Source organism: Lepidochelys kempii, chromosome 1 (assembly GCF_965140285.1).
Source record: "Lepidochelys kempii isolate rLepKem1 chromosome 1, rLepKem1.hap1, whole genome shotgun sequence".
NCBI classification, from domain to species: Eukaryota; Metazoa; Chordata; order Testudines; family Cheloniidae; genus Lepidochelys; species Lepidochelys kempii.
The window spans coordinates 165010623-165028064 of record NC_136380.1 but is presented as its reverse complement, the minus strand read 5'-3'; the positions used below and the strand labels follow the sequence as shown (position 1 = coordinate 165028064).

Here is a 17442-nt window from a genome sequence, read left to right as displayed (position 1 = left end):
ACAGTTTTAATAAGCAGAACTATTGCCCAACAGCAAGTGAAAGTAGGGAAGAAGGGGTGTCCTTCTGCTCCCCTAACCCCACGGTCCCGCCCTGGCACACCCAAAAGACTAGCTAGCCAGTTTCTGACAAATATCAAGGTGAGAGCACCCCACCTTCTGTGCTGAGAGATTGGGCCCTCCCACAGTCATGCCTTCATCACTTCCTAAAGATTGGCTTGTTTCTAATCTGAGGAAGGAGTCACTATACGTAACATCTGACCCCTTAGGGTGGGGTGGACCATGAGACACCAGAATGCCAACAAGTGCAAATAGGCCTAACAGTTACACATTACCAAAAGGAAAAACTGAAACTTAACTACTACTTCTAGTGATTGCTCATATTGATTCCAGTTAGGTGTGCGCACGCCGTGTGCACAGTCATCGGAAAGATTTCCCTTAGCAGCTCCCATCGGGTTGGCTGTGGAGCCCCCTGGAGTGGTGCCTGCATGGTGCCCAATATATGACCCTGCTGACCCAACCCCCCATCAATTCCTTCTTACTGTCCATGATGGCTGTTGGAACAGAGTTCACTTGCTCAGCAAGGACTTTCCTTAGCATTTCTCCCTAGTTAGTTGTTCTAGTTACCCATTTTAGTTTACATAGTAGATAGTAAGGTTTGGGAGCAGGATCTTTCCCCAATCCCTAACCACTCCTCGGGCTCATTAGTGACCCCCACGACTCTTGCTTAAAGTGTCTGGGGGAGGCGCACCAGACTGAGAGGTGCAAAATTTGCAGGGCTTTTTGTCCGAGAACTAAAAAGGAGTGAGATTTCCGCCTCAAGCAACTTCTCATGGAGTCTGCTCTGCTGCGGACCGCCAGGACTCAGCACTGAGCACGTCCGTACAGACTGCTCTGGCATCGGTAGGTGACACGGTGCCAAGGAAGGACTCTAGTACAAGAGACCCTCAGCACCTGTGCTCCCCGGCACTACAGCCAGGAGCAGCAGCCCAGCACTGCTTGACTTCACTAGTACCCCACAAGTGGCATAGGAAGACCGAAAGGGGGTTCTCACTGGCTCCAAAAGCCACAGGACCGTCAGGGTATGCACAGGCACACCGCAGAACAGACTCGGGGCCAAAATAACAAGAGTCGGTGCCATTGACTTCGGTGCCGCAGAAGGGACCGTTGGGTCTGGCACGCAGCGACTCTTCGCAAGGGCAGTGTCAGGCAGAGGAGTTAGAGCCACCTGCCACCCTGGACACTTTTGAAGCCACCAGACACTTAATTGAAATGACGGCTTCACAGCCCCCGGTTCTGAGGGACAAGCCTGCAGTTCCAATATGTCCAGTATCGTCTAGAGGCAAGCCAGCTATGATGCAGCGATCACAGTCCCCAGCTCAGCACCATCTGCGGCACCACTTCCAGTCGCTATTACTGCGGTACCGCTCCCCGGCACCGAGCTCCGTAAGAGCATCTCCGGCACCGGTGCGACACTCCCCCTCTCCACCACTGAGGGTGGACCCGCACCGATCCCTGGCTCCGAGAGCAGCCGGCATCGACCCATGGCACCATTCCCTCAGGCTCAGGCTGCTGCCAAGGTGAATCCAGCACAAGACCAGCTGCAGGGTCAGGCTACATCCACCTCGACTGTAGCTGCCACAGGGGCAGGCACTGACCAAGAGGAGGTCAGGGAGCTGGAGGGACAGGAGGACCTGGTACCACCTCTGATCACCTTGTTTTCATCCCTTGATGAGACTGTGGCAGGGGCTTCAGCTTCAGGCCCTTGACCACAGGGTGCATCAGGACCTTCTGAGGCGGATTGCCCGCAACACGGGGTTGCAAGCGGAGGAAGAGGTCAAGGCCGAGGACCGCATGATAGACATTCTTACTCTTGAAGATCCATCGCTGGTAGCTCTGCCATTAATCAAGACAATTCAGAACAACATCAAGACTCTGTGGCAGACCCCAGCCTCAGTTCCACTGACCACCAGGGGTGTGGAACACAAATACTTCGTTTCTTCCAAGGGCTACGAATATCTGTTCTCACACCTGCAGCCATGCTCTATGGTCGTTTCAGCAGTTAATGAGAAAGAGTGGTAGGGACAGCAAGGGCTGGCCCCCAAATATAAGGAGGCAAAAAGGATGGATCTTTTCGATAGGAAGGTCTATGCCACTGGGGTCCTTCAGCAGAGGATAGCTAGCCAGCAAGCTATCCTCAACAGATATAACTTCAACTCATGGGCCTCCATGCTGAAGTTTAAAGAGCTGATCCCTGCGGACTCTAGGGCCAAATTCTCTGCCATTTTCAAGGAAGGGAAGGTGGTGGTGCAGACCTCGCTGCAGGCGTCCCTAGACTCTGTGGACTTGGCCACCCATACCCTTTCCTCAGGTATAGCCATGAGGAGGACCTCACGGCTTCAGGGATCCAGGCTTACCCCCAGAGGCGGAGCAAACCCTGCAGGACCTTCCCTTTGAGGGCATGGGGCTGTCCTCCAAGCAGACTCACTCCAAGCTGCACAGCTTGAAAGACTCCAGGGTGTGAGTCCATGAAGTCGTTGGGAATGCACACGCTGGCAACCCAACGTAAGCACTTCAAGCCCCAACCGCAACAACAGTGCCCACATTCTCCTCAGCCGAGGCAGGATTTCTATAGATGAAGGGGCAGGAATGGCAGGTGCAAGCCTTCTGAGCCCGCTTCATGGGAGGGCCAAGGCCAGTCCAAACCTTAGAGCCAAAAGGCTCTAAACAGGCCTTTTGAAGGTGTGACTGAGGACAGCACACCTGTCTCTCCACTGGATCCTTGCCCGTTTTCTGACCCATCTGTCCCACTTCTACTGTGTTTGGTCCCAAATAACATCAGACCACTGGGTTCTTCACATGGTAGAAGTGGGATATTCTCTCCAATTCCATCCTTCTTCAGGGACCGTTCTTACGAGCAACTTCTTATCCAGGAGGTGCAGTCGCTCCTCGCTATAGGGACAGTGGAGGTTCCTGGGGAGCTAAGGGGTAAGGGATTCTACTCCCCCTATTTCCTAATCCCCAAAGCAAAAGGGGGGTCTAGACCCATTTTAGACCTGCAAGAGTTCAACCAGTTCATGGTAAAGTTGAAGTTCAGCATGGTCTCCCTGAGCTCTATTATCCCGTCCTTGGATCCAGAAGACTGGTACGCTGCAGTTGACATGAAAGACGCATACTTTCACATAGCCATTTGGCCTGCGCACAGACGATTTCTGCAGTTTGTAGTCGACCACAAACACTGTCAGTTCACAGTCCTCCCATTTGGTCTGTCGACAGCCCCCCAAGTGTTCACCAAGTGCATGTCAGTCATAGCAGCCTTCTTCTGGAGGAGGCAGGTGCAGGTATACCCATACCTAGACGACTGGCTGCTCAGGGGGCATACCAGGGAGCAAGTGGAATCTCAGGTCTGCTTAGTCAGATCCACTTTCAACAGACTGGGACGACTCTTCAACGTGAACAAGTCAACCTTATCACTGGCCCAAATAATAGAGTTTATTGGAGCGGTGCTGGACTCGGTGCAGGCAAGGGTGTTCCTGCCAGAGACCCAATTCCAGGCCATGACAGACATTATCCAAAGCTTCAGGCGGTACCCAACTGCCGCCGCAAGGGGATGCCGGAGTCTCTTTGGTCACATGGCAGCCTGCACTTCCGTAGTCCGGCATGCCAGAGGCTCAGGCCCCTTCAAGCGTGACTCACCTCGGTATACCGCCCGGGATGTGACATGCTGGTCTCGGTAGTGATGGTGCCAGGACACATATTCGAGTCCCTACACTGGTGGCTCAACCCTCAGATGGTATGTGAAGGTGTCCCCATCAACAGCCCTCCTTGTCCCTAATAATGGATGTGTCGGCTCTGGGTTGGGGGGCACCTCTGGGAGATCTCTGAACACGGCCTGTGGTCGCAGGATGAGCTCTCCCTCCATATCAATATCAGGGAGCTCAGAGCAGTGCGACTGGCATGCCAAACTTTCCAGTCCCAGGTGCAAGGCCAGTGTGTAGCAGCGATGACAGACAACACCACTGCTATGTTTTACATCAACAAACAGAGTGGAGCCCGTTCCTCCCCGCTATGTCGGGAAGCCCTCCAGCTACGGGAGTTCTGCATAGCCTACTCCACTCACCTGGAGGCGTCCTATCTCCTAGGAGTGCAGAACAAACTAGCAGACCACCTCAGCAGATCGTTCTGCAACCATGAGTGGTCCATCCATCCGGATGTCCTTCATTATCTCTTCCAAAGGTGGGGGTTTCCCCTGTTCAATCTCTTTGCCACCCGGAGCAATAGAAAGTGCCCAATGTTCTGTTCCTTCCAGAAACACAGCCAGGGTGGAATCACGGACACATTTCTGCTACCTTGGGGAGACTGACTCATGTATAGCTTCCCACCGGTCCCACTCGTGCACAAGGTGCTGCTCAAGATCTGTAGAAACAAAGCGCAGGTAATTCTGCTGGCCCTAGCATGGCCCTGTCAACACTGGTACACCACGCTTCTGGAGCTGTCAGTGGACACCCCAATCTTGTTACCACTCTACCCCAATCTGATCACTCAGGACCACGGTCGCCTTCACCACCCCGACCTCCAGTCCTTCCATCTCATGGCCCAGAAGCTTCATGGTTAAACCCCATGGAGCTCCTGTGCTCAGAGCCAGTAAGGGAGGTTCTACTTAGTAGCAGGAAACCATCCACCAGGGCCACTTATCTAGCCAAGTGGAAGAGGTTCACTTGCTGGTGAGCCCAGCAACATACACCTCCACTCCAGGTGTCTATACCACTCCTCCTGGAGGATCTTCTGCACCTCAACCAACAAGGCCTGGCAACGTCATCCATCAAAGTACACCTTGCTGCCATCTTGGCCTTCCATCCAGGAGTGTCTAGGTGTTCTCTATTCACTAATCCGATGGTAGGACATTTCCTAAGGGTCTGGAACAGCTACATCCACAGGTTAGACAGCCTGTTCCTGCGTGGGACCTTAACCTAGTCCTCTCCAGACTAATGGGGCCCCCGTTCGAACCATTGGTGACTTGCTCCCTTCTCAATCTGTCGTGGAAGGTAGCCTTCCTGGTGGCCATCACATCAGCTAGGAGGGTGTCGGAGTTAAAGGCCCTTACTTCTGATCCTCCATACACGGTCTTCCACAAGGACAAGGTGCAACTAAGACTTCATCCAGTGTTTCTTCCTAAGGTAGTGTCAAAATTCCATACTAGGCAAGACATTTTTCTACACATCTTTTATCCTAAGCCTCACACCAGTACCCAAGAGCAGAGGCTACACTCATTGGATGTTCGGCAGGCGCTAGCATTCTACATTGAGCGCACAAAGCCATTCAGGAAGTCGAACCAACTATTCGTGGTGGTGGCGGCAGACCGGATGAAAGGTCCCCCAGTCTCATGTCAAAGAATATCTTCCTGGATTACAGCCTACATCCGCACTTGTTACGAGCTTACCAAGGTCCCAGCTCTGGCTATTAAGGCACATTCCACAAGGGCACAAGCCTCAGCAGCAGTGTTCCTGGCCCAGGTCCTGATACGAGAAATCTGCAGGGCAGCAACTTGGTCCTCAGTGCATACATTCACCTCGCATTATGCCATCGTCCAGCATGCCAGAGATGATGCAGCTTTTGGAAGAGTGGTGCTCCAATCAGCTATTCCTTAACTCAAACCTCACCTCCGGGGTGGAACTTGGGAGTCACCTAACTGGAATCAATATGAGCCATCACTCAAAGAATAAAAAATGGTTACTCACCTTCTCATAACTGTTGTTCTTTGAGATGTGTTGCTCATGTCCATTCCAAACCCACCCGCCTTTCCCTCTGTCGGATTAACCAGAAAGAAGGAACTGAAGGGGGGTCGGGTCAGCAGGGTCATATATTGAGTGCCATGAAGGCGCCACTCCAGGAGGCTACATAGCTGACCCAACAGGAGCTGCTAAGGGAAAACTTTCCAATGACCGTGCACACAGCATGCACACACCTAATCTGCATGGATGTGAGCCACACATCTTGAAGAACAACAGTTATGAGAAGGTGAGTAACAGTTTTTTATAAGAGCTAGTGGATAATGTGCAATTAATCCAAACTCCTCTCCATAGCCACTGACTAGCAGATAACCTGCTAAACCAAGCATCATGGACACAAAAAGAAGAAGCACCGTGGTTATCCAGAAGCCCGAGTATGAATTAGACAGCGAAATCCAAACACAGGAGCAAGACCATATGCCAGCTGCCCCCCTCCCGCAACACACACACATGCTAAATCTTACAGCTGCTGTGGTGATGGATCAGCCAATAGGGAGGTCCATTGACTCCATCTGCGTTACAACCACCAATCAGGAAAGAGCCATCAGCTTTGTTCCCTCCCCCACATAGATACCAGTATGCAGCAGGAAAGATAAAAAAGAGGCCCAAGTGCTTTTGTCTTCCTTGCCCTCATGATGTGCTGGCCTGGTCAGACTGAAGAGCCCCAGATCAACAGAAGAGCGGCCATACTAGGTCAGACCAAAGGTCTATCTAGCCCAGTATCCTGTCTGCCGAAAGTGGCCAATGCCAGGTGCCCCAGAGGGCATAAACAGAACAGGTAATTATCAAGTGATCCATCCCCTGTTGCCCATTCCCAGCTTCTGGCAAACAGAGGCTAGGGACACCATCCCTGCCCATCCTGGCTAATAGCCATTGATGGACCTATCCTCAAATTAATAGTTATTTTTCTATCATCTTTCTATGCCTTGTGCTGCTCGTACTGTGAGACTGAGACATTACCCATCATCCCTGTGAAATGAAGTGAAGCAAATGTCAGAACTCAAACCTGTATTTGATCTCTTCCAGGGAAGCCTCAATGGTTTGATCTTGTACATTGCATTGTTCTTCTTCTTCTTTTCTCAGCAACTCGTCTTTAATTCTGTTACAAACTGCTTGGGACCACGCAAGTTTCTGCACAGTGGGAAACTCTACAAAGCCAAGAGCAACAAGGAACTGTATGGTTTTCTGTTCAATGATTTCCTCCTGCTAACTCAGATCATAAAGCCTCTTGGTTCCTCTGGTACAGACAAGGTCTTCAGCCCCAAATCGAATCTGCAGTATAAAATGTATAAAACTGTAAGTATTGCTTTTATGGCAGCCAAGCTGTTGGTGTTTTAACAGTTCAGGAAGGTGGTGGTTCCCCACTTGGAAGTGTGGACAATGGCACTGTCTGGTGCTGTATAAGAAAGAAAGAGGCTGTCAAGTACACTTGGGACTCCAGTCCTGTGGTGCTGGTGCTGGACAGGCTGTAAGCTTGATCTGTATGAAAGAAGGCACTTTTGAGCACCCTATTAGCTGACTTCAAGTATTCCAGCTACAGAAAGAGGGAAGTGATGCAGAGGGCAGTGTGCTGCTTGCAGGAAGGGAGAACTTTGAAAGAACTCTGTGACTCAAGTAGAAGCATTCACAGGATCTGTCTGTCTGTCACTTGTCTTTGGCAAGAGAAAGGGTGAATGAGACACAAGCCCTTTGAAGAAGGGAGTTTAAAAAGCGGGGGGTGAGAAGGGATATTCTGGGCACAAACAAAAACAGTCTGTATTGTGTTGAGCATTCCACTGTGTTCAGATATAGTGCTGTATTACTCTAGCTTTGCCTAATATTTCACAGCCCATTTTTCTAAATGAGGTACTAGTAAAATTACCCACAGACCCTTCTGGAGATGAGCCCATCTTCCACATCTCCCACATCGATAGAGTCTACACACTTCGTGCGGAAAGCATAAATGAAAGGTAAGTCACTGCAGCCTCCTCACGGCTGACTGTAAAGATTTTGATGTATATGTTCATGTGTATGTACACACAACAATCACCATGAAAATCTTCATACACGTCTTTGCAAGTAGGTCACATTACTCAGGTGTCTGTAATATTCCCTGCACTTAGTATGGTGAATGCTGCGGTAATTATAATGACTTGAAAATGGGACTCAAATAAAAAAGTGATGTACCCTTCTCTAACGTGACCCAGACCACTGGGGAAATGGTTAACAAAGGGAAAACTCAATCTGACATCATTCCGCTTCCGAGTTAACCGATGAAGTGAGACAAGTGAGGGCGGTTCCACCTCTCCTGATACTTTTTGCTTTAGTCAGTCTGTCTCTGCAAACCTAAGAAGACACCATTGCGCCAGGTCACACTTGGAATGTTTTCTGTAAAAACATAAGGACTCGAAAAGTAACTTTTGTGAAAAAGTGAAAGCCTCAGTCCTGCAGAAGCTGATGAGGCAATAAGACAAGAGGTGGTGTGGTGTGGTGCTGAGTACAGGCTCAGTATGATCCTTGCTTGCAAAGGCATCATCTGTACAGATTTTAATGCATATAAACCTGGGTAAAACATCCTTCGCTCCCTGGCGGCCCAAGCTGGGGGCGTTGTGGAGCAGTCACACTTGGGCCGTGGGAGGAGTGGATACCTGACCTCACTCTCTAGAAAACAGCTCTGGTGAATGCACGGAGTTGCAGTGAGCAGGACTTCAGAGGAGCAATGCACATCCCTTCTCTGTTGCCACAGGACAGTACCTCTGCAGGAAGGGGAGTGGGAGAGAAAGGGGAGGCAAATGAGGGACTCATGGAACTCAGAGGGGGACCTCCTAGGAGGGAGAACAGACAGGAACTACATGATATAGAATTGTGATTTCTAGGCTTAAAAATTGTTCGTAAAAGTCCATACCGTGGCAGGATCACAGTAGTTCTCCTGGGTGTTTTCTGTATCTCCATTTCCATACCATAAATTAACGGAGTGGGCCAGATCCTCAGCGATGAAAATTGACCTAGCTGGATTAACTTTAATATAACAACACCAGTTTACACTAGTTGGGGATCAGGCCCCATGTTTCACATAGTGATCTGTCACAACAGTTGCCTATTCTGTACTGGAGTGGTTAGTGCAGCCAGCCGATATCTCAGCACTCTGAATATATTTTCTACCAAATCTGAATGTGATTTTGCACTGTATAGATGATGCAGAAATAAACATTTTAACACTTAAGATCACTGACACCTAGAGGTTTGGGTTTTTATTAACAGCGACTTAAATACTGCATTAGCTTCAGTAAGTGATGAATTTGGCCAGCAATTTAATCTTTGCTTGTAAATATTTAGAACTGCAAAACCTAAGGCTAAATTCTACACTTGATGCATGCATGGGGCCCCCATTTGCCTACACCTCAGACTTTCTTAGATAGCATGTTACTGCTCCTGAACTCTGCTCATAACACCAGCCTTGATGCTCTCTCGGTTTCTTTCTTCCCACTCTTTTCTCTGTGCATTTTTCCAAGCTAAGTGAGTGAAATGACCCTCCCCGTCCTGGTTTACAAAGCCACTATCTTCTCCTCATTCACATCCCTTCTAAAACCTCCACGGGCCAGTTTTTCAGCTGGCATAACACAGCGAACCACCAGTGAAGTCAGTAGAGCTCCACTGATTTACACTGCCTGAGCCTCTGGCCCCCAGACATTGTGTAATGCCCAGTTAGTTTATTGTAGTAATGCAGGAGGAATGGGAGGAAAAAGTTATCCCCACCTCTTGATTTCCCACTGTGTCCTGGCCATTGTGATTCTGCCTCTTAGGCCTTTTTACGTATAGACCTTTACACCTCTGCAGAGTCACAATGACTCACAGGTGCAGGGTTCCAATCTAGCATATACCAGTACAGGCCCAGACCTGTAGATTGTGAGGGCTCTGGAGCAGGGACTATCTTTATTTTTGTGTGCTAAAGATAAATAAAATAGTAAGCATAATGCTGTGGGGTAACTTTTTGTCTCTTTCCTTCTGAAGGACTGCCTGGGTTCAGAAAATTAAAGCTGCTTCTGAACTTTACATAGAGACTGAGAAGAAGAAGAGGGAAAAGGCCTACTTAGGTACAGTGTGGAATACGATGCCTGTAGTCTTTCATGGAAATGTCAAAAGCCAGGGGCATACTAATGAATTTTGTCATTCCTCTCCCCTCGCACCCCTCCACAGTTCGCTCCCAAAGGGCAACAGGCATTGGAAGGTTGATGGTGAACATTGTGGAAGGCATTGAGCTAAAACCCTGCAGGTCACATGGTAAGGACCTTACCAGTTTTCCTAGTGTGTGTTATAAGAAGGATGCTTCCCCTGGATGTTCTTGTCTGTCTAACGCTAAAGAAAATGTAGGCCCAAAATGGAGATGATGTGAAGCGAAGCGGTTTTAATGAACCTAATATTCACAGAAATGGTTACTTGCAGGACAACAAAACTTGGGCAGTCGTCATGTATTTAAGTATTTTTTTACAAGCTTTCTTAGTGTCACTCACACAAGACTCAATCCCGCAGGGTGCTGAAATCATGAGGAGCTGAGGGTGCTCTGGACGGGCCCACAGGGCTCTGCATCTCAAGACGGGCCCCCAGAGATGCTCTTTGTTCGTTAAAGTGGTGGCAGCCCAGCAGCCTTTTCCTAATTAGATGGTAATGGAAGGTAGAGGGTATTTAGATGGATGTTAAATCCATGCCCATCAAAATGTGATCACACCCCTGCATGTGCTTTATTACTTTCAGGAAAGAGTAACCCATACTGTGAGGTGACAATGGGCTCTCAGTGTCACATCACCAAGACTATGCAGGACACTCTCAACCCTAAATGGAACTCTAACTGCCAATTCTTTATCAAAGATCTGGAGCAGGATGTACTCTGCATAACCGTGTTTGAGAGGGATCAGTTCTCCCCAGACGGTAAGTATGAAGCTGCTACACTTCTGGTGATATTGTCCCTTCTCCCCACCTTTCAATTTATTAGGAGTTAACTGAGTGCTGATGTAAACATTTAACAGCACAGAAGCGCTCAGTTTATAGCTCTGACTTGCCTCTTAAGGTATGTCTACAGTGCAGTTAAAGCTGTGATTGCACATACCCAGACTTGCTTTAATCTGGCTAGCACAGCACAGCTAAAAATAGCAGGGAAGACACAGTAGCATGGGCTTCAGCACAGAAGGGAACAAGCCTGCCTGGAACACTGGGGTACACACTCGCAATCTTAACCCGTACTGGGGTCTGGGCTGCTGTGTCTTCACGGCTGTGTTTAGCTGAGCTAGCTAGACAAAAGCTAGCATGTGTATGCCTACCCAAGGGCATGTTTAAAGCTATGGCATTACAGTGGCACAGCTGCATGCTGACATACCCTTAAGTGATGCATTGTCCTGGTGCTGGCCCCTTTTCACTGAACTGAGGTGGATTTAACACTAAAATAATATTTCACCTGGATGATATGTTGTTCTCCCCTTTCACAACTGTTGCCTTCATTTCTTTTTGTGATTTAAGGGTTACATACTTGTAATTACTGATCCCATGAATGATATAGATGATCCAATCCAATGGTTTGACATTTTTGGTATTTTGTTTGGCATGTATGATTTTTGAATTGTAATACAAGAAGGTAGGCATTGCCAGACTGGATCAGACCTGTGGTCCATCTAGTATTCTGTCTTTGGCAGTGCCCAGTACTATATGCTTCAGAGGAAGGTATAAGAAACCCACAGTAGGCAGATGTGGGGTAATCTGTCCCTCAATATTAGATCTCATCCTGATCACTAGTAGTTAGAAATAGGCTTAAGCTTGGAAGCACAAGGTTTAATATTCCTTCCAAAAATTTTATCATCAATAACCATGATAATGCTGGATATTCTTTATATCAATATAGATATCCAATATTTTAAAAACTTGCTAAATTCTTGGCCTCAGTTAGTTCCTGTGGCAATGAGTTCCACAGTCTAATTATGTGTTGTGTGAATAAATATTCACTTGTCAGGTTTGAATTTGTCACCTTTTAATTTAATTGAATATCCCTTTTGTTTCTTGTACTTCTACCTGATGTTGATTTAAATGTATGCATTTAAAAAAAAAGGGTAGATGGAATATAAAAGCAAATTAGAAAAGCCAATTTTAGATTCAGGAGATGTTAAGGCTTTACCTATATTAGCCATTAAACTATTGTTGAAAGAGGGCATATTTTCTCCTTATATTCCCAATGCAGATGGAAGCTAGTGCCGCCTTTGAAGTAACATTTTGTCAGAAAATGAAGTGGAAAGTGAAAATGTATTTCACTCTGAATATGCTGATTTTTGTGTTTCAGACTTTTTGGGCCGAACTGAAATCCGTGTGGCAGACATTAAGAAGGATCAGGGCTCAAAGGGACCAGTTACAAAGTGTCTCCTCCTGCATGAAGTCCCAACAGGAGAGATTGTAGTCCGACTAGATCTGCAATTGTTTGATGAACCTTAGAGGAAAATGCACCAGTGTTTCACTTTAATCTGAGTTCACTGCAATAGGTGTCTGCAGAAGCTGTCTGTCTAGAAATCCTTATTCCTTTTATATGAAACTACTGCTTGTTCTTTATGTGCAAGGGGGTTATCAAAGCAAACAGGAAAATCTATGTGCCTTGATAATCCTTGCTGAAAATTTAATCCCAGTTTTGGGAGTAGATCTCTGTCTCTGTGTGGAACTTCATTATGGTTTTCAGGGTTTCTGAAGTAACATAGTCGTAACTTGTACTCCAAGCTGAAAGGTGAACAAACCATGTAGGTTGTTGCACTTACTCCAGTTACTGTAATGTTTAATTTAAATGAAGAGGGCACTGATTGTATGTTTGAAGGCTTTCTGTAAACTTCCCCATAGGAATTTTGTGCCTATTGCCCCACAAAGTGGTGTATAAACATGACATGAATGAACACTTACCAGGTAAGAAGATCTCTGATTTTCTTTAGGATTGTTATGGTGGTATTTGAAATGCTGTTGTTTTTAAATATATAAATATATATATAAACACAGAAGGTACCGTTATTGCACTCTCAAAATAAGGTTTAAAAGAAACTTAAACAGCGCACAAGCCTTGTGCTAGCACTCTCCACAGCAGTGAACTTCACCCTAACAGAGTACCATCATTTCCTGGAGGGTTGTAAATGTTTAAACAAATAAGTGAAGGAGATAGAATGTTGTACTGTACCACTTCTTTACTACTGCTGCTTAATTGTGTGAAAGCTGATGGATGATCAAGTCACCAGCTCTGACAAGAAATCACTGCTCTAGCTCAGGAAGCTAATTTCTACCCTGTAGAGTCTAGTTTGCAAAGCAATCAGTGGTGACTGGTTATGAAATTGTACTGTGCCTAAACATATTTGACATCTTGGTTTTGAAATCAGGACAGTAGCGTACTGTAGCTCACAAAAGGCGTTCATTGCAAACCGGGTTCATTCCGAGTTTGTTGGCTATATTAGATGTGACCAAAAAATAAAAAATCTTTGTTTGTGATTGTGCAGAGTGACCCCAAAGTAAAAGGGGTCTTGTTGTCATCTTGGGGGCAGGGCAGAGATTGACACACACAATTCCCCACACATATATAGGCCCTAATTCAGCAAACCTTCCCTGTTCAGCAAAGAACCTAACTTTACATATGTGCTTAAGTCCCATTTACTTTAAGCATATGTTCAATTGCTTTTCTGAGTTGGGACCTCCAAGGACAATAGAGCCCCATAAGAGAGTAAAGTCCATCATTGTTCTGCTTAGAGTCCTTTTGTTCATTACCTAGGTATCATGCATAAACTGGTATTTTTGTAATGACTTTATTTCAGAATGAGCTGTCAACCCCTTCATTGGCATGTTAATGTTCTTGTGGAGCTTGTTGGTAGGTTTTGATGTTCTTTGCATGTCGTTTTGGTACTAGTTCCCACCTTTCCTGTATAGATGGTGTTCTCTGGAGAGCACTACAAGTCTTCATGATTTCCATTAGGAAATTAGGATATCTTCATAATGGATAGCTAGATACAGTATGGTAATAAGTGTAAACTGTGCTGGGAAATGTCTGTGTGTTATAATTTCCTTCAAGACCACTGTAATGTTTCAAGAAATTGAAAAGCAAAATCCTGTATGTTGGAAGGACAATGAAGTTTACATTTCATACTTTTAAAAATCTCTTTATTATTTATTTATTGACGATAATGTAGAATTTTGTATCAGAAATGACAGACATTCGTATGTATTTTTTGAACAAAACAGAGATACACACTTTAGTTAGAAACTGTCAACTGACCAAGTTTTAGAGGAAGTTTAACTTCAAGGCATGCATTTGTTTACCACTAACTGGCTGAAAACACAATTAAAAGAACTTTAAGTTTCTATTTTTCAATGTTGTTAAGAAAAATGTTTCAATTAAAATCTGTAAATAGAACTAAACCCATGGTTTCCTATTTCCATATCAGTACATTTTATTAAATATAATGTATATGAAAATACACATTGTTGTGGTAGGAAAAAAAGTGATAAAATCTATTAATGGAGTAACATTAAATGTCATTGTTCTAACCTTTTTACTGCTGTCCTAATTTTACTCACCAGCTGTAAATAAGTTCAATGTTCTAATTCATGGTTTACAAAGTAGTTACACTTGCAAGGTCACTTTTAAAGGGCTCTTGTCACCCAGCATGAATTCCTGTGACAAAATTGGAACATCTTGGGTTTAAAGAAAAATCTAAGCTATGATTTTGAAAGGACCCTAAGGGAGGTACTCAAATTCTGTTGAAATTCAGTAGGAGTTGGACACTTAACTTCTATAGGTTTCTATGAAAATGCCAGCCCTAATCTCTAACATGGCCGATCACATCTTATTTTGTAATTGTAACAGGTCTGAGAGCTTGTCTGGCTAATATCACTTGTCTCAAACAATAGCCTAACCTTGAGGCACAGGGATGTGTGCGTCTAATCCATATTAATGCAAATTGGAGACATATAAAGATGATGATGGGGTGAAGCATGGGGGTTCACCAACACCTCTCTCCCTTAATCACATGGGCTACAAGAACCTAATCCTAAATCCCTGTGCATCAAGGTTACCAAGTTCCCTTACTGTGCATCGAGATATCCCTTTTCTTTTTCTCTCCCTGTCATGCTCTGGGTTGCAGTTCAGACCAGTGAGAGATTGTGTCACTGCTTATATTATAACCCTGAGTTCCCCAAAATGCTTCTGCTACTTTTGGCTCCCAGCCTGAGAGACACGCACGCAGCCAGCATGCCCTTTGTGCGATATACAGCTGTGATTCAGCCACTTTGAATCCAACAGCCAGCCAGCAGAGTCAACATGCTCTGAAATGTTCAGCCCTCTCCTGCAACATTCAGAGGAATAATAGAGTCCGCTTTTTCCTTTAAAGAGACAATCCCAAACCACTTGCTACGTTAATTGGAGTTAACGTTCACTTTAATTCAAACACAGCATTGCTGGTTTGGATTAATGGTGAAACAAGTTGATAAACAAAAGAGGATTTTAAGTAAGTTCAAGTACAAGAAATAAAGTTAGAAATTGTTACAAGCAAATAAAAGTGAAAACACATCTAAAAGTCTAAAACAACCTGGCAAGGTACAGGCTTTGCTCAAGATGGCTTCAGACACAGAGACACACAGGGAGACAGAGACACTCACACAAAATCTTTCTTCTTCCAGCCATGGCTGACTCTCCCTCAGTCAGGACCTTACAAAGAAGTATAAGATGCTGGCTTAATTTGTCTTCCTAGTTGAAAAATCTTTGCCCAAGCAGGTCTGTCACCTATGTTTAGTCTCCAGAGACTTCAACCCACCACCCTGGATTGCAAGATGCATCTTCCTCAGCTTGCAAGAGCTCTGTTCCCATGTGTTGGTCTAGTGATAGACACCAAAAATGGCTTCTGTCTTTGCATATATCTTCCATTGTTTCAAGAGGCAGGATGACCTCAGGTTGTTCTTCCCTTCCTGTGGGCTTCCCATCCCCCTGTGTGTAAATGGGGCTTCCATTGTTTTGATTGCACCATCCTTAATTTACATTGGAAATGGTAAATAGCTGCCTTCTCTCCTGTCTTGGGGGGAACCTGTTTTTCCCTGTTTGGCCACAGACTTTAAAGCTTAAATATTATAAGTATCCATATTTCCTCATACAGTGTTAATACATACATTTCACAATATTAATCACCAGTGTTGTGTTAGCTTTCAGAAAAGATCTCTTGATACATTTTTACAGTACAGTAATATTGGACACAGTCAGTTGATTCAATTGCTTATCACTTAAGCCCCCCCTCACCTGTCTTTATAGACCAGTAAACCTTTGAAATGGATTCTTCCCAGAGTTACCCCTCAAAGTAAAGTTTATTCAAGTTGTGAGGAAGGCGACATGGCATTGGTGGTGAAGGAAGTTCTGTGTTCTTTCTTCCTCCACTTTTTAAGCTTAATAGCTTTGTTTACCTAATACATAAAAATGGACCTTCATTGTCTTTGCCTGAAGACTGGGCTGGTCAGAGAATCAGATATGCATTCCTTTATCTAAGGCAGACTTGTTTACCAACTCCCCCTGACATGCCTGGTTTAACCACATTTTAGTCATAATTCCAGCGTATATTTGTAACTCTTAATACTCACTGTGTACATATATTTACAAGAATATTAATGATCAGCAAGTTATTAGTTTTCAAATGATACCTCACAAGACATATTTTGTACAGAGATTATTATAATAGTGTGTTGGGTGTGAATACAGGGGAGCTTAGTGCCACACTCCCATTCACACTAAATAGTCTGTAATATAGTGGTACTGTCAGCTTCTGAAACGGAATTGTTTTAAGAGGGTTAACCAAAAGCCCTAAACGTCTATAGATATTGATCAGTAATTATCCATTTTTCCCTATTCAGGAATTAGACAACCTTCCACATTGTTTGTAATGATTCTATGACTGCACGGGACTTCATGCTTGTCAGCTATTCTACATGGCATGACTGCACAGCTCTCCAGTCATCAAGGATTTTATGCTCCCAAAGCACAAACCTCTGTCACTTAAGGTAAATGAGAGTCTCTGTTGGCTGGAGTACCATTAGGGCTTGCCCTAGAGAACAATATAGTCACACAGACATTTGATTAAGACTGACATTCTGTCTAGTAGGGGGATAAGAGACACATTGATAGTAGCCAGTACCTTACATTGTATGGAAAATAATTACTGTACAAATATTCCCTGATTGTATTTACAGAGAGGGCTGGCAGTACCATGATATTTGAATATTGACCGGTAATCTTAGGAGGGCAATATTGCATCATGCAGTGCCACCTTAGTCTGTGCTATTTTCAACACTTAATATTTATATTTCAATAGCATCCAGAGATCCCAGTTGTGATGAGGGCCCATTGTGCCAGTCACTGTACAAACACAGGTGGACGTAAGCCCTTTAAGGCAGGGATTCTAGTCTAAGGCCCCAATCCTACAATATGATAAATGTGGGCAGACTGCTGCTGACTTCACTAGCACTCCTGGTGGGTGTCTGTGACCCCTGACACAGGTCAGATTCTAGGATGGAGTCCTGCAAAGGTTTCTTTGAACTACGTGCTTTTGATTTTGTATTGCGCCTGAGGAATTTTGCCTTTTTCGTTGATGAGTCTTCAAAGAGACTTCAAACCTGTAGTGGAATCATGGCATTCAAG

At 45.3% G+C, this 17442-nt stretch overlaps 1 protein-coding gene across 9 annotated transcripts in view; it reads left to right on the top strand.

Annotated features, from left to right (window-relative positions):
- The window catches only part of ITSN1 (intersectin 1), a 222775-nt gene extending 208518 nt beyond the window's left edge, over positions 1 to 14257 (top strand). For 8 of the 9 annotated variants that reach the window (XM_073361581.2, XM_073361520.2, XM_073361526.2 and 5 more), the window contains 6 exons: positions 6870 to 7082; positions 7614 to 7735; positions 9777 to 9859; positions 9963 to 10046; positions 10518 to 10691; positions 12088 to 14257. In XM_073361581.2, coding sequence (XP_073217682.1) covers positions 6870 to 7082; positions 7614 to 7735; positions 9777 to 9859; positions 9963 to 10046; positions 10518 to 10691; positions 12088 to 12236 — 825 coding nt within the window. In that variant the 3' untranslated portion in view covers positions 12237 to 14257. The remainder of the gene's footprint in view (positions 1 to 6869; positions 7083 to 7613; positions 7736 to 9776; positions 9860 to 9962; positions 10047 to 10517; positions 10692 to 12087) is intronic. The other variant, XM_073361573.2, reaches the window with a different exon arrangement.
- The last annotated feature ends 3185 nt before the right edge of the window (positions 14258 to 17442 follow it).